The sequence below is a fragment of the Clarias gariepinus genome, chromosome 20, assembly GCF_024256425.1.
Source record: "Clarias gariepinus isolate MV-2021 ecotype Netherlands chromosome 20, CGAR_prim_01v2, whole genome shotgun sequence".
NCBI classification, from domain to species: domain Eukaryota; kingdom Metazoa; phylum Chordata; class Actinopteri; order Siluriformes; family Clariidae; genus Clarias; species Clarias gariepinus.
In genome coordinates this window covers 1,730,893-1,755,000 of record NC_071119.1, presented here as the reverse complement: position 1 = coordinate 1,755,000, position 24,108 = coordinate 1,730,893, and the positions used below count along the sequence as shown (strand labels likewise).

The 24,108-nt window shown below is 41.1% G+C and overlaps 1 protein-coding gene across 2 annotated transcripts; it reads right to left on the bottom strand.

Moving 5' to 3' along the window:
* Positions 1 to 5,099: 5,099 nt before the first annotated feature.
* On the bottom strand, positions 5,100 to 15,018 carry b4galt1 (UDP-Gal:betaGlcNAc beta 1,4- galactosyltransferase, polypeptide 1). Of its 2 annotated transcripts, XM_053479520.1 has the most exons (7): positions 15,009 to 15,018; positions 14,435 to 14,970; positions 12,898 to 13,130; positions 9,464 to 9,651; positions 8,394 to 8,516; positions 8,206 to 8,310; positions 5,100 to 8,063 (listed from the first exon to the last, which is right to left on the bottom strand). In XM_053479520.1, the coding sequence occupies exons 2-7, from the start codon at positions 14,712 to 14,714 to the stop codon at positions 7,925 to 7,927; spliced, it is 1,068 nt and encodes a 355-aa protein (XP_053335495.1). In that variant the 5' UTR covers positions 14,715 to 14,970; positions 15,009 to 15,018; the 3' UTR covers positions 5,100 to 7,924. The 2 variants fall into 2 exon arrangements, with proteins under 2 accessions (XP_053335495.1, XP_053335494.1); XM_053479519.1 differs by lacking the exon at positions 15,009 to 15,018 and having other exon boundaries at positions 14,435 to 15,004.
* Positions 15,019 to 24,108: the final 9,090 nt, after the last annotated feature.

The following is a 24,108-nucleotide window of genomic DNA, read 5'->3' as shown; positions in this document are numbered from 1 at the left end:
AATGAGAGTGTTCACACGGGCTTTAATGATGTGTGTTTGTCCGGCTGCGCGTTTATACGGCATTAAAAAAACGTTGCATGCAGCTTTTTCTTGCCGTTCAAAACCCAACGAACGCAAGGAAACCGCTTCTAGTTCGTTTCCCTCGCGTTCATTTTACACTTCGGAGGCCCGATTATATCCCATGATCCTACATGATATACATAGGGAAATGCGGAAAAATCTGGGCTGCAGGCTGACGTTAGACAGAGACAAACCAACGCCGGTGTAGAAGTCAATCAAGCGCCGCTACAAAACACAACATAAACGTCTAGGACGTTCAGAGTGCGTTCGTTTATCCACAAACTTAACGGCCGTGTGAACAAGGCCTAAAACTGCAGTAATTCTGCAATAATACCGCAGTTGATATTGTAGTTATGCTGTAACTTTATACTGCAGTAATTAAACAGATGATACTATAGATATCCTGCGATACTGCTTAAGTAAAGTACAATACAATAATGAAGTACAAACTGTCTGAAGTGCTGTTACTTAAAATTTACTGGTATACACAATTAAAATAAAAATATTCAATTCAATTCAATTCAATTTTATTTATATAGCGCTTTTAACAATGGTCATTGTCCCAAAGCAGCTTCACAAAAAAAAAATTAAAGTTTTTTTTTTTTTTTTTTAGAAAAGAAAAGAAAAGAAAATATTTGGAAGTGTGTATGTTTGAGAAAAATGTGTCTAGATAATAATGAAATGAATGAATGATGAATGAAATGTCTCTGATGAGCAAGCCAAGGGTGACGGCGACAGTGGCAAGGAAAAACTCCCTGAGATGGCAATAGGAAGAAACCTTGAGAGGAACCAGACTCAACAGAGAACCCATCCTCATCTGGGTGATAACAGATAGAAATAACATCATGTGTGTTGTGCAGGTGAAAGTTCAATATAACAGAAGTTGTGTAGATTCAGTTCAGCAGTAGGTGCAGAGGGCAGATGGGGTCAGATCACTGGAAGCACAGGAGCAGGATGTGTAGCTCCAGCCATCATAAAGCAGAATCTAGCTGGAGCAGGTCCTTCTCAAGATGCCTTAGAAACCTCGCAGGGTTGGCCTTTGTCTACTGAAGCTGGCACAATCTCCAGATGTCTCAGGATGGGTAGAAAAATACAGAAAAGATGGAGAGAATTAGCGTAGTTGCCATTCAGGATAGGTGTACTGGAGTATGAAGTTATGGGATGAGTTACGTGTATGCCAGATTAAAGAGATGCGTCTTGAGCCTACTTTTGAATTGGGAAACCGTGTCTGCTCCCCGAACAGTGTCTGGAAGGCTATTCCAAAGCTTTGGAGCCAAATATGAAAATGCCCTGCCCCCTTTTGTAGATTTTAAAATTCTGGGAATTACCAGAAGTCCGGAGTTTTGTGATCTTAAGGGACGTGGTGGATTATAGCGTATCAAAAGACTGGTTAGGTATGAGGGAGCTAAACCATTTAAAGCCTTGTATGTAAGTAGTACTATTTTGTAATTAATTCTAAATTGAACAGGTAGCCAGTGCAGGGATGATAATATAGGTGTTATATGATCATATTTTCTGGATCTAGTGAGAACCCTGTCGGCTGCATTTTGGACTAACTGTAGCTTGTTTATTGAGGATGCAGGACAACCACCTAGTAATGCATTACAATAGTCCAGTCTGGAGGTCATGAATGCATGAACTAGTTTTTCTGCATCAGATACGGATAAGATGCTCCTAAGTTTGGCAATATTTCTAAGATGGAAAAAGGCTGTTTTTGTGATATTGGAAATATGATTTTCAAAAGACAAGTTGCTGTCTAATATCACGCCCAGGTCTTTTACTGTTGAGCTAGTAGTAACAGTACATCCTTCTAAACGCAGGCTGAATTGTGAAAGCTGTTGTGTGCTGGTTTTTGGGCCGATGAGCAATATCTCTGTCTTATCTGAATTTAGTAAAAGAAAGTTATTGGTCATCCAATCTTTTATGTCCTGGACACACTCTGTTAATCTAGACAACTTGGGTATTTCATCTGGTTTTGTTGAGATGTATAATTGGGTATCATCAGCATAACAATGGAAACTAATCCCATGCCTTCTAATGATGTTTCCCAGGGGAAGCATGTAAATTGAGAACAGGAGAGGTCCTAAAACTGACCCTTGTGGGACCCCATATTTCACTGGCATTACATCAGACGGTACTCCATTTAGATCTACAAAATGGTATCGATCAGACAGGAATGATCTAAACCATTTAAATGCCTGCCCCTGAATACCTATATGATTTTGTAGGCGGTCTATGAGAATATTATGATCTATGGTGTCGAATGCAGCACTTAGATCAAGTAAGACTAGTATTGAGATGCAGCCTTGGTCTGAAGCTAAAAACAAGTCATGTGCAATCTTAACTAGTGCAGTTTCTGTACTATGATGGAGCCTGAAACCTGACGGAAATTCTTCTAGGATGTTGTTTTCCTGCAAGAATGTGCATAATACAGGAAAAAGTAAAAAAAAAACGACCATGAAAGCACTTTCACACTTTTCAGCAGTGCTGGTGCCGGGAGACGCTGCTGTCAATTCATTTTAGTCTGTTACAGTATTCAGTCCTAAAAACAACAAAAAAACACTTTTAACTCCCCTTCCGGCACTTTACAAAAGTTTTTGACGTATGTTGAAACAAAAGAAAAGCAAACAACGAGACAAATCGTCACTGAGTTGTGTGGAAAAGACATTTAAATAATCCAAATAAAATCATTTCATACAGTATAGACGCTGAAAAAATGAACCTGGCTACCTGTTACATGTACTAAAATGTAATATGTGATTTGTACATAATAAGTTCATGTTTCCAAGATAAACATGAATAAATCATGTTGTATTTACATGAAATTCAACAACTTAACATGTATTAGATTTAATCATGTTGAGATAAACCAAAGAGATCTTCTCACTATGAAAACCGGAAATAGCAAAACCGGAAATATCGCGAGAAGACATCGCGAGAAGAGAACACAGCGTGTTGAGAAGACAAACGTTTGGCGCGCGTGTGGAAAAGGTAAGCAGGAATTAATTCCCGTCTTTCTAAATAGAAACGAAATACTGAACATAAATGTCACCTTCTGTTTAGCGATGTTTAGTCACGTTATTTTGGTTGAAGCTATTTCTTGTATTTTTAATCACACTTAAAACACCGAGGGTTATATGCGCGTGCTTAATCTGCGGTTCGGTTCTGGTTTCGGTCTGTTCTCATGAGTTGTGAAGCGAGAGGAAGAAAGTATAAATATTGTTTATTTGATAAATTAAGTATCATGAATTTTAATTGAATCTATCTCTGTATTTTTCCACAGGAGTTTGTGAGTGAAAGTGTCCTGTCTGCATCTGACTTCAGGAGTTTCCTGACCAACCGTCTCTAACGGTCATATTTAAAAGTCATAACGGACAGTTATAAAGTACAAAACGTTTCTGTTGATGTTTAATTTTTTTTTCTATGATTAATACTTATTTGTGGTGTTTTATGTTTTGTACATCTTTTCAAATTGAGACCTCATTTGTAAGTTGCTGCTGGTGTAAAATAAAAATCTCTGTTTTATCCCGTTTGTCTTATGTTTCCTTCCTTCACAGAATTCTGTTGACCAGGGCTTGAAATTTAAATTTACTTGAGTTGCATCAACTTAATTTACAACTGAACAATGTGTTGTACCAACGCTATTCATTTATGTTAACAGTATTAAATTATGTTGGACAATTGACAATCTGCTTCCATTGTTTTTCTGTTTGCCCGTGCCTAAAAACTAAAATAAGGCTGACACGGGCCTTCTTTAATAAACTAAACTTCAAACTGCGCCGCTCATCACATCACTTAAATGAAATTAGCCATTTGCTACTGTCCTATATCTCTTGGACCTGTCAGACACAATCAATAATAATAGTCTACTATAGATTCATATTACAATAACTTTACAAAATAAACATTTAAAATAAAACGATAAATAATAATAACTGATGATACTAAAAACTTCTTATTCGGATAATAGAATAACCTAGTTAGGATAACAGCTACTGCAGTACTTCAGTGCACCATAACTGAAAAAGGTACAGAAAATATTTCAATATCTGCATTGTACTTATAGTGGAAAGTAACAAATGACATTTACTCGCGTTACTGTAATTAAGTAGTTTTTTTGTGTACTTCTACTTTTTAAAGTAGTTTTTAAAATCTGTAATTTTACTTTTAGTATGTTTTTTTTAAAAATATTATACTTTTTAAATCATATTCTGACCTGAGTAAAAAAATTAATGAAAATGAAAATTAATAAAAAGAATGCAACGGGAAAGGAAAAAAAATGCACCCTGGCAAACACTGCGCTGATTGATTGATGGGCGGGGAGAACAAATGCGCTAAATTCACAAGAACGCAATGCCATCAAATTCTTATGAAGAAAACCCCTGGCCATATTTAATAGACCACTTTGATTTTCAAGCACAAGAAAGGCAACAGCTTCATTAGGTGCAAAGGTGTTCAATTAAAAACAACTAGTTTGAGATTTATATCCGCTTGTCTTTTTTGAACTACACTAAAAGATGAAAGAAAGAGAGAGAGAGAGAGACTGCAACCATAAAATTAAATCTTTTATAATGTTTTATTCTTGTAATTAGGTTTAACATTAGCATGATTGCGATTAAACATTAGGAGCTTGGGATCGTTTCCGAGAACACTTGACCTGGTTCATTTTGATCAGCGAGAACATGACAGTTCCTTGGACAGGAACCATGCCCGAGAAAAAGAAAAAAAAAAGTGGTCTCGAGAACGATACAGCATACCCAGGCACAGATCAAGTCAGATGGAAGCCAATCGTACCTGAGAACCGAAGTTGATTGCTGTTTAGGTGCGACATCATTGGTGAAGCCTGTAGCAGTGTGAGCATGTAGCAGACTTCAATCTCAGTCACGCGAGAGCGTAACTTTTCACGTCTTTTCCAGGAATATCAATAATGTTAGCCATAGCACAAAAGTAAACTCCTGTGTTTTGGGGGGGGGGGGGGGGGGGGGGCAGTGGGTGAGGTGGGGCAATCCTGGGCATGATACAAATCAATTGTTCCCAGTGTAAGTATCATCTCGTGATTTCGTATTGGTACATGCCCTTGTTAAACTGGAAACAGCTTCTGTAGAAAATCTAAGCCCTTGATATTTTACATAATACTGTAATCATCACCTTACATTCCCGATTAATCGACCATAGGACATGGGTTCTCAGGGGGATTATTTAATAAACTCTTAAAAAAAAGGGAGCACTCGATCAGGTTAGTGACCTTCGTATTCCTAAAGAGTACACCTCGATGGGATGAACAGGTTTAGACCCAGTAAAACACACACACACACCCTTCCTTCAACTCTTACCTTCTGTTCTTTCCTCTTTCACATGGAACTCTGACATTAAATACCTCACCACCCAAACGCCCATCATTCGCTGTCTAATCCAGCGCGTACACGCCACGTCTGAGGATTAGGAAGATTCAATATTTCAAGAACACAGAACCTGGTGGCACCACTGCACACTGTACTCATGGCGAGGTCACCAAACTGTGGTATGAATTATCCCCTCGGTGTCTGTACACTCATCCTTATATAACCTCCCAGCAAGAAGAGATGATGGGCACCAATCACAAAGCTGTTTTATTATTTTGTTAGTTCACCTTTAACCCCCGACACAGCAAGTCATGTGATTCGGAGCACACTGCTCAGGTAAATACATTACAGAGTAAAAAGACGGTCATGTAACAAATCTGTGTCCATGTGGTGGCAGTGGAAGCAAAGTTCTGATGAGCAGAAGGTTGTGAGTTCAAATCCCAGCTTTGACAGAGGACTTCTTTAGGTCCTTTAAAAAAAAAGGCACGTTAATGGTTGGTAAATAGCATTCTAATAACCAGCAAGTCTTCAAGTTCAAATTCCAACACTGACAAAGAGCCATTGCATCCCTGAGAGTAAACCATTTAAAGCTTTTTTTAAATTCTAATTCTGTTTGAGTATCCAGAAGGTTGCGAGTTTAAATCCTAACCATGACAACATTAGATGACCTAAAACTTCTCAACCCATAACTATCTTGCTTTTTGTTTTTTTCTTTTTAAATATGGCTCCTTTCTAATAATCAGAAGGTTATGAGTATAAACCCCAGCATTAACAGAAAACCCTTTGTGGTTTTCAATAAAAAGGCACTTAATTTTATAACTTTATATAAACTCTATTCTAATACCCAGGAAAGTTGGGTATGAGTGTAAATCCCCTGAGATTGCATCCCCGAGAGTGGGCCTATGAACTTTTTAAAACCATGTTTCAGTGACCAAAAAGTTGAGACTTCAAATCCCAACCCTGGCAACTAAACCAAAAACTACTGAGCTTTAGTATGTACAGGTTTTTCATATATGCTTTGTTCTATGCACCAAAAGGTTATAGGTTCAAATCTTAATTTTGACAGAGGACACTTTTTAGTTTTTGAGAAAAAGGCACTTAACCCTTTAATTGGTTATTTCTGCATTCTAATAATCAGAAGGTTTGTGAGTTTGAATCTCAGCACTGACTGAGAGCAACTTTGGCATCCCTGGGAGACTACAAACCTTTTTTTTTTGTTTTGTTTTTAATTATGACTCTGAACCAGAAAGTTACAAGTTTAAATCCCAGCACTGACAAAAAACCATTTGTGGCTCTCAAGAGAAGGCACTTATTTTTCAGCTCAACATTTGAGTCTTGAGTTTAAATCCCTTGACTATCAAAGATCCATTTACATTTTAATACATAAATAAAGGTTCTCTTCCAGTGACCAGATGGTTGAAAGTTTAAATCCCTACCCTGAAAAAGAGACAACAATGTGTCCTTAACTAAAGCCTTGTAACTACTCTCCTTTGTGTTTGTAGTTTGTTTAAATCATGGCTCTGTTTTATTAACCAGAAGGTTATAAGCTCAAATTCGAACACTAGCGCAATATATCGATAGCGCAAAATGTCAGCAAAGAGCTTGTACGACTCCAGTCAGATGATATTTAAAATAATGAATCGAAAGCAAACACCAGAAGGATATGGGTTCAAAGCCCAGTCATCACAAAATCACAGTGTTCGGATTTGTAGGGGGGACTGTTGACCATGGGGTCTCCAAGAGGGTTATGAACTCAAAACCCAAATCTCTGTTTATTACTGAGCACTATGCTTGGGTTGTGAGTGCAAATCCCAGACCTGTGATCCTCTGTAAACTTTGTGATTGTACACAATCACAGTTGGTTAAGGCTTCGAACATCCCCAAGTAGGTGGAAGGCTGTGGGTTTAAATCCCTGTATGAATATACAATATTTAAAGTGCTTAAAACAAAACCAGCATGAGCTCTCGATGTGTGAGAATGGTCTACTAACCATGTTGTGCAACAGCGTGCCACCTGACTGTGGAGGACTTCCACAAGAACATGAGCACACTATCGGACCTGTACCTGATACCAGCACCAGAGGTCAGGGTTCGTGATAAATATTGAAACATTATTATCAGAACGTGATAATCATCGCCCTTACACATTACAAATATTTATAATAAAAAGCTGAGATTGCAGTGTATGTCTTCCACGATGACTTGTGGTCCTTCAGGTTCTTCTGGTCCTGTGAGAGAACCGCAATTAGGGTGTGATGTGACACCACTCACATTCACCTCTCGTATTTCCAGTCAGGTCGGTGTGTAGGTGAGCCGCATACTGCAAACACTCCCTCCCGCTCCGGATCACCAGCTAACACCTCCTGGCGTTTGACTTCTCATTAGGGTTCATCACAACGTTCAAATCGGTTGCCAAATGTAATAAAAGTAAACACATCTACAGCGTCCTTTTGTTTTGTCTGTACTCTCCATGCTCATTGACGTGGTCCTGAAGTGATAAAAAAGCCAGCGCCGTTTAAGATGTTAGAGGTGCGGAGCCTTCCCCACGTCCACAACGATTTTGGTGTAGAGTCGGGTCTTCTCCCAGCCCACCACGCTGTACTCCAGAGAGCTGATCCCATCTGTGTCCATTGTCTCTCTGGTGCGGGAAATTCGGGTGAACCTGTGAACAAACACAGCACCCCAAGTGTGACACACCCCATATAGTGATATATATGATAATATTATTGGTAATATACAGTGTTAATATAATATACATGATATTTTTTCTTTTCCTGAAGTGTGTGTGTGTGTGTGTGTGTTACCTCTGAGGATTGGGTTGGTTCAGTTTGTCTCTTGCGTGACGAATCATCTTACACTTTCCGATGTTGTGATCGGGTCGGGAGATGGTCATGCCACGAAACGACAAACTGCACAAAGAAAGCAGGCTGATTAATTAAGGGTGTGTGTGTTTGTGCGTTTGTGTGTGTAAGAATGTGTGTGATTGTCTCACCGATTATAGACGTCATCATCCTCACCACCCCAACCCCAGTAGTTATTCGGGAAGCCGTTGATTTTCAGGTATTGCTCTTTACTCAGAGAGGACACGCCCCCAAAATACTGATTATAAGGTAACCTAAACACACACACACACACACACACACACAAAAATCTTTTAAATCAAAAACTCTTAAATAACCAATGAATCCGTACAAAAGAATCGAAATGTCATGTAAAATGTACAAAAGTATTAGCACCCTTTAATTAAAAAAAAAAAGTGATTATAATCCGTTCATTGATTTAAATGTTTTGAATTATTATATAGTAAATGGCTTCTCTCTCTCTCACACACACACACACACACACACACACACACACACTGTAATTACTGGGCCAGTCACTGACACACCAGAAGTTGACGTTAATTACAGCAAACTGTCACTTTATATAAACTGTCCAAGCACGTCTGACTGCTAGATGCAGGTCTAAATCAGGGCGGGGTCACGTGTGAGTGAAGCCTCCACACACCTTCTTAGTGTGAGGCGGCAAAAAGGTGGAGATTGTAAACAATCCTCATGCTTTTTTCCCTCCTTTTATCAGCCAATGATGCCTTTTGCTGAAGCTCAGCCTTTTAACAGCGGTACATTAATATATAATCATTTCTTTGATCTTCATTCTTTGATTATGTTCCAGCTACAGACATGACATGCCGTATGGACTTTAAGCTAATGACTGAAGTCTGTTTAGCAGAAACTATTAGGCTGGCGAATGTTACTTACAGAGAATTCTGCCAACCGGTCACGCCTAGCAACGGTTGCTAAGCAGTGACGGCGGTATAAACCTGCTGTTCTTTTATGTTTTTATCTTTACTCTTGGACTGTCACAAGCAAATCACAGGCAAATCACAGCCTTCTCTCTCTCCTCATCTCTCTCTCCCTCCCTCTCTCTCTCTCTTATTCTTTCTCTTTCTCCCCCCTCTCTCATTCTTTCTCATTTTCTCCCTCTCTCTGTCCCTCTCTCTCTGTCTGTCCGTCTCTTTCTCTTTCTACCTGCTTCATTTGTTTCTGTTCAGTTTGTCCTTACTGGAAGCCGAACTTGTCCATGGCCACAGAGAGGTGTCTCGGCTGGTCGTAGCACTTGTACAGGTTTCGGTCGTCTATGGGGATCAGGTCGACGTCGCTAAAGACAAAACAGTTGTAGTCGTACTCCTTCAGCGCCTCGTTGTAGCCCACATTCAACAGCTTCGCCCGGTTAAATGTTTCATCACCGTCCTACACACACACACACACACACACACACACACACCAATCTTATTTCTACAGCTGGTGTAAAAAGCGAATCCATTAATGATCTTAGATTTAGATTGGGTGTAGAGCTTAATATTTAAAATATTGAATTTTCTACATCAAGTTGTTTAAACTCTTTTTAATATAAATATATTAAAATATTTCATGTTTTTGATACTTAAAAAAAATACTTCTTATTGTTTTTATCTTTTAATCAATTATATAAAATTATTAAATAAACACTAGAGCTTTAAAAATGTAGCCACGCCCCCTTTAAAATTACTGCATCACTTTCAGGAAGTGAAACTGGTGACAAGCTCTCTGTGTTTCGAAGGTTTGATCCGGATGGTGCGCGCGGTCGACTCCTCATTCAGCATGACGATAAGGTTACTGATGACACTCCGCTACAGCCGGAACTCCTCTTTATACACTGTTTCCCGCGTTCATTCCAACAGATGGTGCTTGTGTATTACAACATGTGGATCGAGGTTAGCGACGGTAAACGCTATCGCATGAACAGCGCAAGTAACAACAACAATAAAACAAAACTGACTAACTGACTAACAAATTAGCATGCTAAGAAAGCAAGTCAAGTTCAGAGAATGAAAAACTAATCCGCATGTCCAGCTCCTGCAGCCGGGTGATTTGTTTAGCCGCGATGCAAACAAGCGAAACCCAAATCGCGAGCCTGGACTCCTGGAGCTGCACATTTTCATATAGTAAACAAATCCTTTGCTTGTAAAATTCTGGATTCTGATTGGTCAGAAGATGGTGATATAAATGTTCAAACAGCTGATTCGGATGTGTTAACGTTTCTGTAGCGATAGCACGGGACGTCGCAGCTTCTGGATTAAACCCGAAAAATCTGTAGATATAATGACGTTTCCTGTCACCTCCTGAATACTGAACAAGTGACAAATTAAAGACCAAAAAGGCAAAAGTAATGGCGTTAGTGTGATGCATTAATAAAGATCAGAGGTGTGTAGTAATGAGTTGCATTTCCTCCGATTCATTTACGTGAGAAACGTTTTAAAAAAAAAAATTACCTCTATGAGTAGTTTTACTTCCACGTACTTTTTGCTTTAACTTGAGTAGATTTGTGAAGAAGAAACGCTCCTCTCACTCCGCTACATTCGGCTCCACTCGACTCGTTACTTTTATAACCGTTTATTCCACACATGCAGTCGGTGGATCTACCGCCTGACTGTTACACCAATCAGACGCGGCAACAATAATCACATGACTCCGTTTGACTAATGATTGGAAAAAATAAAAATCTTCAGCCGGCGTTCTATAAGTTTATCCTACCTGTAAATCCGACCTACATACGCTCAGTGCGCATCCGCAAACAAAAGTTTCTGTACCTTCTCTAATTTTGCAGAACGCCGTAAATCCGTGCTGCTACTAGTGGGATCTTGCGGTTAGTGTACAATCTAGCGGTGAGTATAGAAGGTTGTTTTTCATGTTTGTGTGATTATATGTTAACTTTAATTGTACATATAATGTTACTGTAACAGTCTATAAATATATAAGTATATTTCAGTACAGAATTAATTGTCAACACACGTGTTGTACATTTTTATGCTTAAAAAAATATGATGGATCCGTGGCATTACTTGTAAAAGAACAACTTCATACTGCGGTAACTTCTCTATCTGCCAAAACAGACACACATTTCAGCGCATATATATATTTACTGTGGGGCAAAAAAGTATTTTGTCCATATTTTGTGCCAGTTCTCCCAGTTACAAAGGTGAGAGAGGCCTGTTATGTTCATCATAGGTATACCTCAACCATGAGAGACAAAATAAAAAAAAAAAAAATCCAGAAAATCACATTGTAGGATTTTTAAAGAATTTATTTGTAAATTATGGTGGAAAATAAGTGTTTGGTCAATAACAAAATTTCATCCCAATACTTTGTTCTATCCCCTTTGTTGGCAATGATGGAGGTCAAACGTTTTCTGTAAGTCTACACAAGGTTTTCACACACTGTTGCTGGTATTTTGGCCCGTTCCTCCATGCAGATCTCCTCTAGAGCAGTGATGTTTTGGGCCGGTGGTGGGCAACACGGACTCTCAACTTCCTTTCAAAGATTTTCTATGGGGTTGAGATCTGTAGACTGACTAGGCCACTCCAAGACCTTAAAATGCTTCTTACGAAGCCACTCCTTCATTGCCCGGGCGGTATGTTTGGGGTCATTGTCATGCTGAAAGACCCAGTCACGTTTCATCTTCAATCCCTTGCTGATGGAAGAAGGTTTTCACTCAAAATCCCACGATACATGATGTTTCCACCCCCATGCTTCACAGTAGGTATGGTGTTCTTTGAATACAACTCAGCATTCTTACTTTGACCATATGACATTCTCCCAGTCCTCTTCTGGATCATCCAAATGCTTTCTAGCAAACTTCAGACGGGCCCGGACATGTAGTGGCTTAAGCAGGGGGAAACGTCTGGCGCTGCAGGATTTGAGTCCCTGGTGGTGCAGTGTGTTACTGATGGTGGCCTTTGTTACTTTGGTCCCAGCTCTCTGAAGGTCATTCACTAGGTCCCCCGTGTGGTTCTGGGATTTTAGCTCCATTTTCTAATAATTGCTCCCACAGTTGATTTCTTCACACCGCTGCTTACCTACTGCAGATTCAGTCTTCCAAGCCTGGTGCAGGTCTACAGTTTTGTTTCTGGTCAAATACTTATTTTCCACCATAATTTACAAATAAATTCTTAAAAAATCCTACAATGTGATTTTCTGGATTTTTTTTCTTATAATTTTGTCTCTCATAGTTGAGGTATACATATAATGAAAAAGGCCTCTCTCATTTTTGTAAGTGGGAGAACTTGCACAATTGGTGCTGACGAAATACCTTTTTGCTCCACACATTGTGTGTGTGTGTGTGTGTGTGTGTGTGTGTGTTTATATATATATATATATTTCACCGAATATCTTTTGACTTGAGTACATTTTTTGACTACTCTACTGAACTCTGCTAAAGATTCGGCATGTGTTATTAGGATTCATATTTGAAAATCATTTAAACGATATTTCTCTACATGACATATAAAGTTAACGAACCGTGAGTATTTCTTGAAACGCTCTACACATATCTCACTAATCTCTGTATTGTATTCTCATATTGGCCCTTCATCCTGATCTTTATCAAGAGGAATGTGACTAAACTCGTTTGCAGCAAGTGTGTGTGTGTGTGTGTGTGTATATGAGAGAGAGAGAGACCTGCTCGATGACGAAGACCCCGTAGTCGAGCTGCTGTCTCTGCAGTATGGGGTGCATGTAGTAGAGCCAGTATTTGAGGTGCATCTCTCTGTCTCTGAACGGGATGATGATCGCCACCTTCTGCTGAGACACACACTCGCTCGGCATGTAGCGTCCACCCAGAGACAGCTCAGGGTTCTTCAGCAACTTGTCCAACTTTACTGGCTCGGAAAAGTCCACATGCAGTGGACCCTCTGAGAGAGAGAGAGAGAGAGGGAGAGAGAGAGGTTTACAAAAATCCATATAAAAAGTGTTATTGTAATTTAAACACACATAGGGATAGATAGATAGATAGATAGATAGATAGATAGATAGATAGATAGATAGAAATATTTTTTTCAATCACAGCATGCATGGACCTTTCAATAAACTTTAAATCCATGTAGTTATGTTACTTTGTGTAATGTAATGATGTGTTACTGCACTGGAATTTATAAGAAGAGAGAATGAGGCCCAACTGGAACTACAGCAGGATCACCTGTCTCACCTGTCTCACCTGTCTCACATCCCCCTCCGCTTCTGTCCCTCACTCTGATTCAGCTCCACCCTCATCTTCATCTCTCACTTTCATTTCTTCTCTCATTTTCTTTCACCCCCACCCTCTGTCCTACTCACTTGTCCTCAGCTCATTAGGTAATTAGCTCATTGGTTAAATCAGGTTTGGTGAGAGTAAAAAACACTGAAATGTCCAGGGCAGATGTTCCTCCTAGACCAGAGTTTTAAACCAGATTTTTAGTCCCTTTTCATTTCTTCCAGTTGTTGTATTCATGTATTCTGGCGGTAAGTGTGCAGACTCCATCACCGGGTGAAGCTTATCCTTCACCTTGAGGTGTGTGTTAGGCAATGCATCAGTAGCACCGTGTGTGTGTGTGTGTGTGTGTGAAGCATTCAGGTGCAGTACAGAGGTCTGAAGGCGTCCTTTGTTTTAATTATAAACAACGTTTTACAACCATGACTTCATGACTACCCCTTTTCTTATTTTTATCTCATTATATTGTACAAGTGAGCAGTTGAGGGCTGAGGGCCTTGCTCAAGGGCCCAACAGGGGTAGGGATGTGGTCGTGAGGTTTGAACCTGGGACCATGCGAGCATAGACAGACAGACAGACAGACAGAAAGGTAGATAATTAGATAGACAGCCAGATAGACAAATAGATTGATAGACAGACGTACAGACAGACAGACAGACAGACAAACAGACAGACAGACAGACAGACATACAGACAGACAGACAGACAGACAGACAGACGTACAGACAGACAGACATACAAACAGACAGACAGACATACAGACAGACAGACGTACAGACAGACAGAGGTACAGACAGACATACAGACAGAGGTACAGACATACAGACAGACAGACAGACAGACAGACATACAGACAGACAGACAGACATACAGACAGACAGAGAGACAGACAGACAGACGTACAGACAGACAGACAGACAGACAGACAGACAGACAGACGTACAGACAGACAGACAGACAGAGCAGTACCTAAGCGCGGTGGAGTCTCGGGACACTCTTGCAGGGTCTGATTGTCCCCCTGTCTGATGTCCACCTCTGGTGTGCCCAGTGCACTGCTGTTGCGCGTGCTGTTCTCGGGTGCGAGGGTGGGCTCGTGCTGCAGGCTCAGCACCGGGGTCGGGATGCGCGCGAGGGTGCTGAAGTTCCTGAGGTAGAAGACGATGACCACGGACAGGTGGATCACACACACCACCACCAGCAGCGAGCACGTGCGCTGTAACCCGCCGAAATTACCGTAAAACTCCGCCATCCGGGCCGGGAGATTACACAGCAGGTTGGCACAAAACCAACAAAGAAAAAAGAGAAAAGGGAAATAAAAACAGCAGGAAAAAGACTGTTTTGTTTCTTTGTAAATAAAAATAATAACCCGTTAGTGTGTGTTACCTGGTTTTCATCCCGGGGTTAGTCCGGTAACCGAGCTCTGCCCTACAGCACGCGATAAAGTTACAGCACCAGATCAGTGCTGTGACCAGAGACTTCACTAACACACACACTCACACACACACCTTCTCTCTCTCACACACACACACACATACACACTCACACACCTTCTCTCTCTCACACACACACCTTCTCTCTCTGTCTCACACACACGCAATAATGCTGTAGGCGTCACCTGCAAGTCTGAACACACCAGTCTCTCTCTCTCTCTCTCTCTCTCTCCCTCTCTCTCTCCCTCTCTCTCCCTCTCTCTCTCATTCTCTCTCTCTCTCTCTCCCTCTCCCTCTCTCTCTCCCTCTCTCTCTCTGTCTCTCTCTCTCTCTCTCTCTCCCTCTCTCTCTTCCTCTCTCTCCCTCTCTCTTTCTCTCTCTCTCCCTCTCTCTCTCTGTCTCTCTCTCTCTTCCTCTCTCTCCCTCTCTCTCTTCCTCACTCTCCCTCCCTCTCTCTCTCTCTCTGTCTCTCTCCCTCTCTCTCCCTCTCTCTCTCTCTGTCTCTCTCTCTCTCTCCCCCCCTCTCTCTCCCTCTCTGTCTCTCTCTCTCCCTCTCTCTCTCTCTTCCTCTCTCTCCCTCTCTCTCTTCCTCACTCTCCCTCCCTCTCTCTCTCTCTCTGTCTCTCTCCCTCTCTCTCCCTCTCTCTCTCTCTCCCTCCCTCTCTCTCTCTCTCTGTCTCTCTCTCTCTCTCCCCCCCTCTCTCTCCCTCTCTGTCTCTCTCTCTCCCTCTCTCTCTCTCTTCCTTTCTCTCTCTCTCTCTCTCTTAAGATAGAAAGTTGCTTTATTGTTATAAAAAATTTTTTTATATTCTTATTGCCAAAGTTTAAAAATAAGTCACAAGTAAATAAAACATAAGTAGATAAAAAAGAATAGTATAGAAAAAGTAATAATGGATAAAAAAAAATACAGAATAGTATAAAAAACTTAATAAGAAGTAAATTTGTATAAAACAGAAGAGTAAAGACATTTAGTTAAAGTCAAAGATAAAGTGACTCAGATGAAGCATATAATAATAATAATAATAATGATAATAATAATAACAATAATAATACCAGTTATCAGTGTGTGTGTGTGTGTGTGTGTGTGTGTATTGTGCTGTCAGTGTCCCTTGCCCCTGGCTCCCCCAGTAGGTGGGGCAGTTTGTGAGGGTCGTGGAGGCAGTTGAAGTTGAGGATGATTTTATTGAATTCGTTTAGGAATTCGGTGCACACGTGTTGATATTTGGGGCATTCGGTGAGGAAGTGCAGCTCTGTCTGTATTTTGTTGAGCGTGCACCGCTGTCTGGGGAACACCGAGGAGCCCGAGTCTGCTGGGACGTCACCAACTCCCAGAGCAGCGACACACCTGAGTCACAGCTCATCCAGGTTAGTTCTATACACACTTCCATTACTGTAAACACCGTGAGTGTAAAACCCGATGTCGGTACAGTGATCGGTTAAACCCGCCCCTAACACTGACCCCGCCTCTCACGTCTCCCCAGAAGAAGTACAGCAGATCAGCACACCACCACCGACACCGAAACGTATATACTGTATATACTGTACATGCACACAGGGTAAAAATGTAAATATGGATTTCTTCCTTTAATTGTCTCACGATAAATGGTGTTTAATATTCACCTCTCACACTCTCCGTCTCTTTTTGCCTCTCTCTGTCTGTCTGTCTCTGTCTGTCTTTCTCTTTTTTTGTCTTTTTTTGTCGAGTGAGATAAAAACACAGAGCCGTGAGGTTATGGAGGGAAATGGAGGTAGAGCCACACTGGTGGAGCGTGAAAATGTATAACCAACAACAATGGTGTGGACATAGAATATACTGTATGGGCTCAGTAGTGGGAAATCCTGGTAACAACCAGGTAAAAAAATGATGAAATAGGAAAGCTATAGAAAACATAACAGAACCCTGGAGAACGCTGTAGATGAACAGAAGAATAATAAAATGATTGCGGTGACCGCAGAAGTGTGACAGAAGAAGCTACAGTAGTATGGACGGCTAACCTGATTTGGAGTTAAGAGATGTGCACATGGAAGATGAGGAAGATGGTACACAGGACAATGAAGACAGCATGTATGAGGAAACAGAACAATGCTGCTGCTGAAGAAAAGAAGGAGAACCCCGTAACCACCTGAACATACACACTAGATTAAATCAATGACTTTCTGGAAGCAACTTATGGAGAATCTGTGGAGGTATCTGATTACTTCTCACATACAGACAAGTTTCTTGCTTCTTTAGCAAAATTCCAAAAATCTGTCAGTTTGGCACAACTAAGGAAAAAAAGGGAGGGGTTTCGTCTGAGAAAAATGACAAAAAGAGGAAGAATCAGAAAAAAAGACATCATATCACATGGGCGGTTTCTTTTTTGCTCCAGCTGTCCTCATCTGTTCTTCTTTCCTCTTATCTCTCTTTTGCATGGATAAATTTAAGAGTAGTCACTTTTAAACATTAATGTTTTTTTCAGTGATTCCGTTAGTGTGTCGCTCAATCATTAGTGTGTCGCTCGGGTCATTGGAGGGATTTCTAGAAAGAAAGGGTAAGTATGTAAGATGAGAAGGGGGAGAGGGGAGCTTACTTTAGATTCACACGCACGCATGCACGCACACACACACACAGCGCCTGCGTGCACAAACGGTAAAACACTTATCTGTCTGTATTTATTTTTTCTTTTTTTTTAAGGTTAAGTGCAGGTTAATTTGTTTTATTTTTACGTTATATTTTTTTAATATATTTTTTGGGGGGACTGTGGAACAAACAATTTGAGTTTCATTATTTCTTATGGGAAAATTTGATTTGGTTTAGGAGTATTTTGAAATACGAGCCCGCTTCCAGATTTATGAATTATGCTCGTAATCCAAGGCTCCACTGTACTTTGATGGTATTCAAAATCCGATGACACAACCAAATGCTGTACTTAAAAATTTCCTGATGCCAGCACATCATCTAAAGAAATGAGAAAAATTGCAGTGGATTTTTACAAAGACCTATATCACGAGGATGCTACTGACTCACAATGCAGAAATGAACTAATAAAGGTGCTAACAGGAGGACAAGTGGAGGCATTAGTCATGGACATCGAACCTCAGGAACTAGCTACTGCAGTACAGCAGCAATCTACTGGATGAGCACCAGGCATTGATGGACTTTTAGCTGAATTTTACAAACAATTCTGGGAAATATTGGCAGCCTTGCATGAGGTTTTTAACTGGTCTACACCAGTAGTCTGGCAACGTGTCAAGCTGCGTCCTCTGCATGTGTCAACTGGGGGCAAATATAAAAGTTTTATTACAGGTCAGTGGCAAGGAAAACACATTTCCAAACTCCCAAAGAATTTTCAATGGGGAGGGACAGGTTTTAAATACCTGGGAACCTGCATAAGGGGAAAAATACCTGCGAAAAAACTGGGAGGCATTGGTGAAGAGGGTACAGTAGGTGGAAAGTTGCTGAAATGGACCTGGGTCCTGCCCCAGTTGTCCCACAGGAGAGGGTACTGGTTGCTAGCAATTTGGTTGCCTCAATGTTGTGTCACAAATTTACAGCCTTTAAACCACTAAAACAACAGGCAGAGAGATTCAGAGATGATTGTGGACTTTTTCTGGAATGGGATACACTGAATACGGACACCAGTCCTCTGATACAGGAGGGAAGGACAAAAACCTTTTGTCACTACAATGACTGCTCTACAACTAAACATCAACATGGATTTACAGCATGTCTACTTCTGAAAGGGTAGAGGACTTACAACATGAGGAAACAGTTATTCATAATGAACGTAAATGAGATAAACATGTCAAGGACAGCCATTTTCTATCAGTCAGTTTTAAAAGCATGTTTTTTTAATCAATTTTCCAATAGGCCAGGTAAAACTATTTATGCAAAAAACAAACAAACAAACAAACAAACAAACAACTTTTTTTTAACATTATAAACTTATAAACAAAAGTTTTTTGAAGGTGTATGTACAGTAGAGTAGAAAAAGTTTTTAAGACATATATTTATCTTCTTTTTTTTTTTTTAAACAACTTTATTTGTATAGCCCTTTAACAACAAGAAGTGGCCCATGGTGCTAAACATAAATAATAAAATAATATAAAAGACATAAAAAAAAAGAAAAAAAAAAGATCACACACATCTTAAGTCCAGGCACCTAATTAATAAAATCTACATCTATTGTTTTGTCAGCGCCTAAGTTAAAAAAAAAAAAGAAGCTGGACCGAACCACAGCACTGATCTGTTTATCAAATTTAGGGCCAGGGTAAAAACAAACAAACAAACAAACAAACAAAAAAAAAAAAAACGTAAATTTGGTGCTGTAGGTTTAACATACTGCTCCAAGGCTCCCAAATCCAGAGGTGAAACTCTACCCCTAGCACTAGCATGTATCACTACTGTATAGATGTTCACTAACAACTCACTATAGGATTTTAATTATTATGTGATCGTGCAGGCATTTATTTATCCATTTAGTTTATTTATTAAATTTATGTATCTAAATATTTATTCATTTATTCATTCAAAATGTTTTTATGTGTTAGTAAGGTAGCCAGTCATGGATGTTTAAAATAAAAGGCACTTAAAAGTCAAGTCTCTCCCTCTGTCTCTCTCACTCCATGTGTATGTGCAGTTCATTTGCTTTGAAGCTCTCTGGTTAAGACTCTGGGTTACTGATCAACAGTCTTTAGATAAAAAGCAGCGTTACTTAATAAAAAAAAAAAACATGATAGAAATCACTATGAAATGTGTGAGAAAATGTGCATAATTCAGAATGTTCAGATCGTCCCTGATGAACAAGCCGAGGGCGACAGTGCTGATGGAGAATCTCCCTGAGATGGCAATAGGAAGAACCCTTGAGAGGAACCAGAATCAACAGTGAACCCATCCTCATTTGGGTGATTGCAGTCATAGTGTGTGTCATCCACCCAATACAGGAGTTCAGAAGGCATGAGGAACCTGAAGAACCCAGAGAAAACCCACACAGTCCACACAGAAAGGAACCTAGAGCTTAGGCCCAAACTGAAGATCCTGGAGCTGTACTACCCATTGCTTCATCATGCCACTCAATCAATCAATCAATCAATCAATCAATCAATCAATCAATCCATCCATCCATCCCATGATCCACTGTCAATTGCATACTAAAGATAGATGAATTACTAAGAAGTTATTGATCCTAATGATGAATAAATTGGTGTATAGTGACACCATGTGGCCCCTTGATGGCATTTGCTTTTGCTGAGTTCTGTTCCAGTGCATCTGATTGGTTGGTCACCTGACTACGTCTGCACGTTTCACCTCTTCCACCATCACCTTTTGCCTTTGGGTTATGTTAGTACACAAGGATGCTTTACTGGTTAGTGGATCTTATAGCACATGTTCTGTCTGTCTGTCTAAAACAGCGGAAACGTGTTCTCTGGAGTGAGGACTCGTGCTTCTCTGTCTGGCAATCAGATGGACGAGTCTGGGTTTGTAGACCCTGTAGAACACCTTTGGAAATGAATTAGAGTGGATAATGTGAGCCAGGCCTTCTTGTCCAACATCAGTGTCTGCCCTCAAAATAGTGCTTCTCGAAGAATGTACAGTTCTGAAGCTCACGCATCTCAGATGTGCATTTGTGTTTGTCAATGGGGCATAACCCCCCGCCGCACGTGTTCACAGTAGTGAAAAGAAAGTTCTGTTGTGCAGTTGTTGTTGGAGATGAGTCTATCGATGGAGTATTCATAGTTAAGTATTATTTCCGCGTATAGAGAAGTGGTTGTGAACGGGGACTGAATTTAAAATAGGTGGCAGATCAATTCCTTTGTCCTCTGTTCTATTCCCCCGATCTTACACCAACTGATACCCACCTGTGGGGAATGTTCAAGGAGAGTGTGTTCAACTGGGAAGTTCCACAAAGAACTGGTCCTGCATTACACGAGGATATCGTCTTCTTTTGAAGGAGTCTAAAGCAAGCTTTATTCCGGGAAAAATAATAAATAGGAAATAAGTTGCTTATATTGCATTCGATACATTATAATTAACTTACGTAATTAGGCTTTAACTGATAAATAATATGGATAATGAAAATTCTACAAATCTTAAAGTTATTCTTGTTATTATTGATACTATTGGACAATGTAGATGTTAAATAGATGTTTTATCCAGGTATTGCTGCTGATGTGTTTTAACAACATTTTCTGTAATATAGCCATAAAGAATACCGAAGGCTGCATGAAAAGAAGCTGAAGCCAGAGCAGCTTGATTTTATTCACATTACCACTGACACTCAGAACGCAATGCCTTGACCCTCTTCTCAGCTACACAACACTGTATAAAATGTCTTAAATTGAATTTTATGCTATTTTAAAACATAGTTTCAAAAAGATTAGGAGCATTTTACATGAAGAACAGAAGTATTTAAAAAGCCCCAGGATGCACCTGTACAAATAATTCACTCAATAACAAAATGTATTATTAATATTCTATAAAAAAATATCAGCCGTGCTAGTGAAATGTCGCAGGTTTGTGTTAAATTCTGCATGTCAGTTTTTTTTTTGTATTTCTTTAGTCCACTCTAACTGTACCTGTGTAACTTGGTCATGCAAGTCTGCGTTTCTCATTAGTGATAATGATGATCATTCCATTACAAGAGCACTTAGCAGCAATGGTAATGGTTTAAATGCTATTTTAACCACCAGAAAGCACACTGATGTGTTAAAGAGAAAGCGTCTCGGGTTACTTTGCTGTAACCCTGTTCCCTGAAAAGGCGGGAATGAGATGCTGCGTGAAAACGCTATGGGAACATCTTTTTGTGTTGCCGGTTGTGAAGCATGTGTGTGCCAAACACGCCAAATTTTTAGCATATATAACCTCGGTCAGGTGACGTCATCTGATGAAGCGCACTTGCAGGTTATAAATAGGAGTGAACCGGTAACATTCGTCAGATCAATTTTGTCTAAAAAGGACATCCAGTCTCGCGGGCAGTGCGGCATTGAAGCGCAGCATCTCATTCCCAAGGTTGTGAAGCATGTGCGCACAAAGGACAAGGTCTCAGAACAATCTCTGGGAGACTGACTCAAGGACCTGTGAGCCCGGAGTAGCATGAACATCCAGACTATAAAATCTCACTTGAGGGACTTGTCCTGTGCCCCCAAGGGGAACCTGGTGCGCTAGCTATTCAAGCAGCGCGAGCACAGTCCGCCCTGGCGATTATGTACGCACTAGGACATGGTATCCTCAACTGCTGGAGGAGGTGTTTCCGGGCAAAATAAACCCACCAGTCGGGGCAATTAATGTGCCACACGAGAAGAAAGCCTCTCCAGCTCCCTTCGGGCTGGACGGTCATTCAAGACCGCAACCCAGCCTGTGAGGGAAACGTCTATCGTTAGAATCTGCGACGACAAAAAGACGCACGTAGAGTGGGACCCAACGTCAAAAACCGGGGTCTGAACCACATAAAAAGTGTATGAAGCCCTTGGCGCGTAAGCCTTATTTGCCTCGGGGGTATGGCCCTGAGTATAATTCCCTGGCTTTTAGCCACAACTGAAACAATCTCATGTGCCGAGGCCCGAAGGTTTTACCGTGGACACAGCTGCCATGAGACCTACAAATATCTGAAAGTGATGTAACTTTATAACTACTTTTACTGTATAACAGTCACTTTCTGGCCTAGCTTGGTTTCCTTCAGGATGCAATCGCATCCTAGGTGACACCCAAAATATTGTATTCTAAGCAGGAAAGAGAATCCTTTATGGCGTTGAGTCTCAATCCAGGAACAAAGATGAGCTAGGATGACATCCCAATGTTGAAGCGCTAGCCCCTAAGACTGAGCCAGCATAGCTAGTTGTCTAATGTGTGGGTTATCTAGACCAAATAGAAGGACCCGATACTGGTAAGCTTCGCCCCTGAAAGCGAACCTCAGGAACTTCCTGTGTTGTGGCAATATTTCCGTGTGGAATATATGCGTCCTTCAGATCGATTGTCAAAACCAATCCCTTGGTTGGATTGAGAGCAATCACTTTGACAGTCAACATTTTGAATTCTGAACTTGGCAGTAGCTTTCACGCTGCCAGTTTCTTCGAAAGGGGCAGAGTCTTTGCGTTTAGACTGGGGGGGGGATGAGGGGGGTGGTTTATTAGCTGTTCGGCATCCTGAACATGGCAAGGAAAAACCGAAAAACTAACATTTCTTGCAAGCCCGGTGTTGTCCGAAACACCAGTGGTGGCGGAGCAGGAACACCGACCTCCTGGAGGTGCCAGGGAGAACACTTCATCCTTGAAAGGAATTCTATGTGCACCTCCCTGGGGGAAGCCACCCCCACAGTCCTGGACGACCCCAGTACTTCTTCTTTGTGATGAAGACAGTACGTAGGTCCGACTTCTTCAAAGCTGATTGTAAAGCGTAGCACGCCGCACCCCAGTCTTATGAGGGGGTGCCCGGCTCATAACGCTCTACTCCTGCGTTTAGCGCTTCGCGAGAGCCAGACCCGGTCGGGGCTGGGTGGCCGACAGTCCCGACCCTTGAGCATGGCAGGGAAGGACTTTCCCGAAGGCTTGTTCATATGATTTCGCTTCCCGAACCTAGTGGCGACGTTAACAGCGTCGCCAAACAGGCCAGAAGGCGAGATGGGGCATCAAGGAGGAATGCACACAGGTAACACAGGTAACTCTGCGGAACACCATCGCAGCCATAAAAACAGCCGATAGCATGGACTGTCTGCTTTGTTGCACGAAGAGACAGGTCTGTGGCTCAGCGTAATTCCAGGAACGATGTTGTAGAGCCCCGCCAGTGCTCAAGTCTTTCAGCAGGTCAGCCTGTTAAGCCTGCAAAACCACCATGGTGTGCAGTAGAGCACCAGCCTAATCAGCTGCCTGAAGCTCTTCCCCACCAGGGAAGATGTCAGTCTACACGGCTTGGTGAGGAGTGTATGCTTCTTTTTAGGAAGGATGATATCCCAGGAGAGATAGCCCCAGCGTCTCTTCTAACTGGGACATCATCCTATAACCATAAGCATTCAAATAATTCGAGGATGATGGCATAAAAACATGGGATAAATAAGGCTATTCCATGAAAGGGTTAACTCGTCATGAAGGTTGCCAAGAAATAAGGGAAAGAAAGCGCTGTTTATCCGAGGCTCCTCCCCCCCCGGCCACCCGACAGCAATCTGTCGTCTTTTGTTTTTTTCGAGCGCTTGGGGAAATCCCGCTTTCGCGGTGAAATACGAAACACGATGGCGAGAGTAA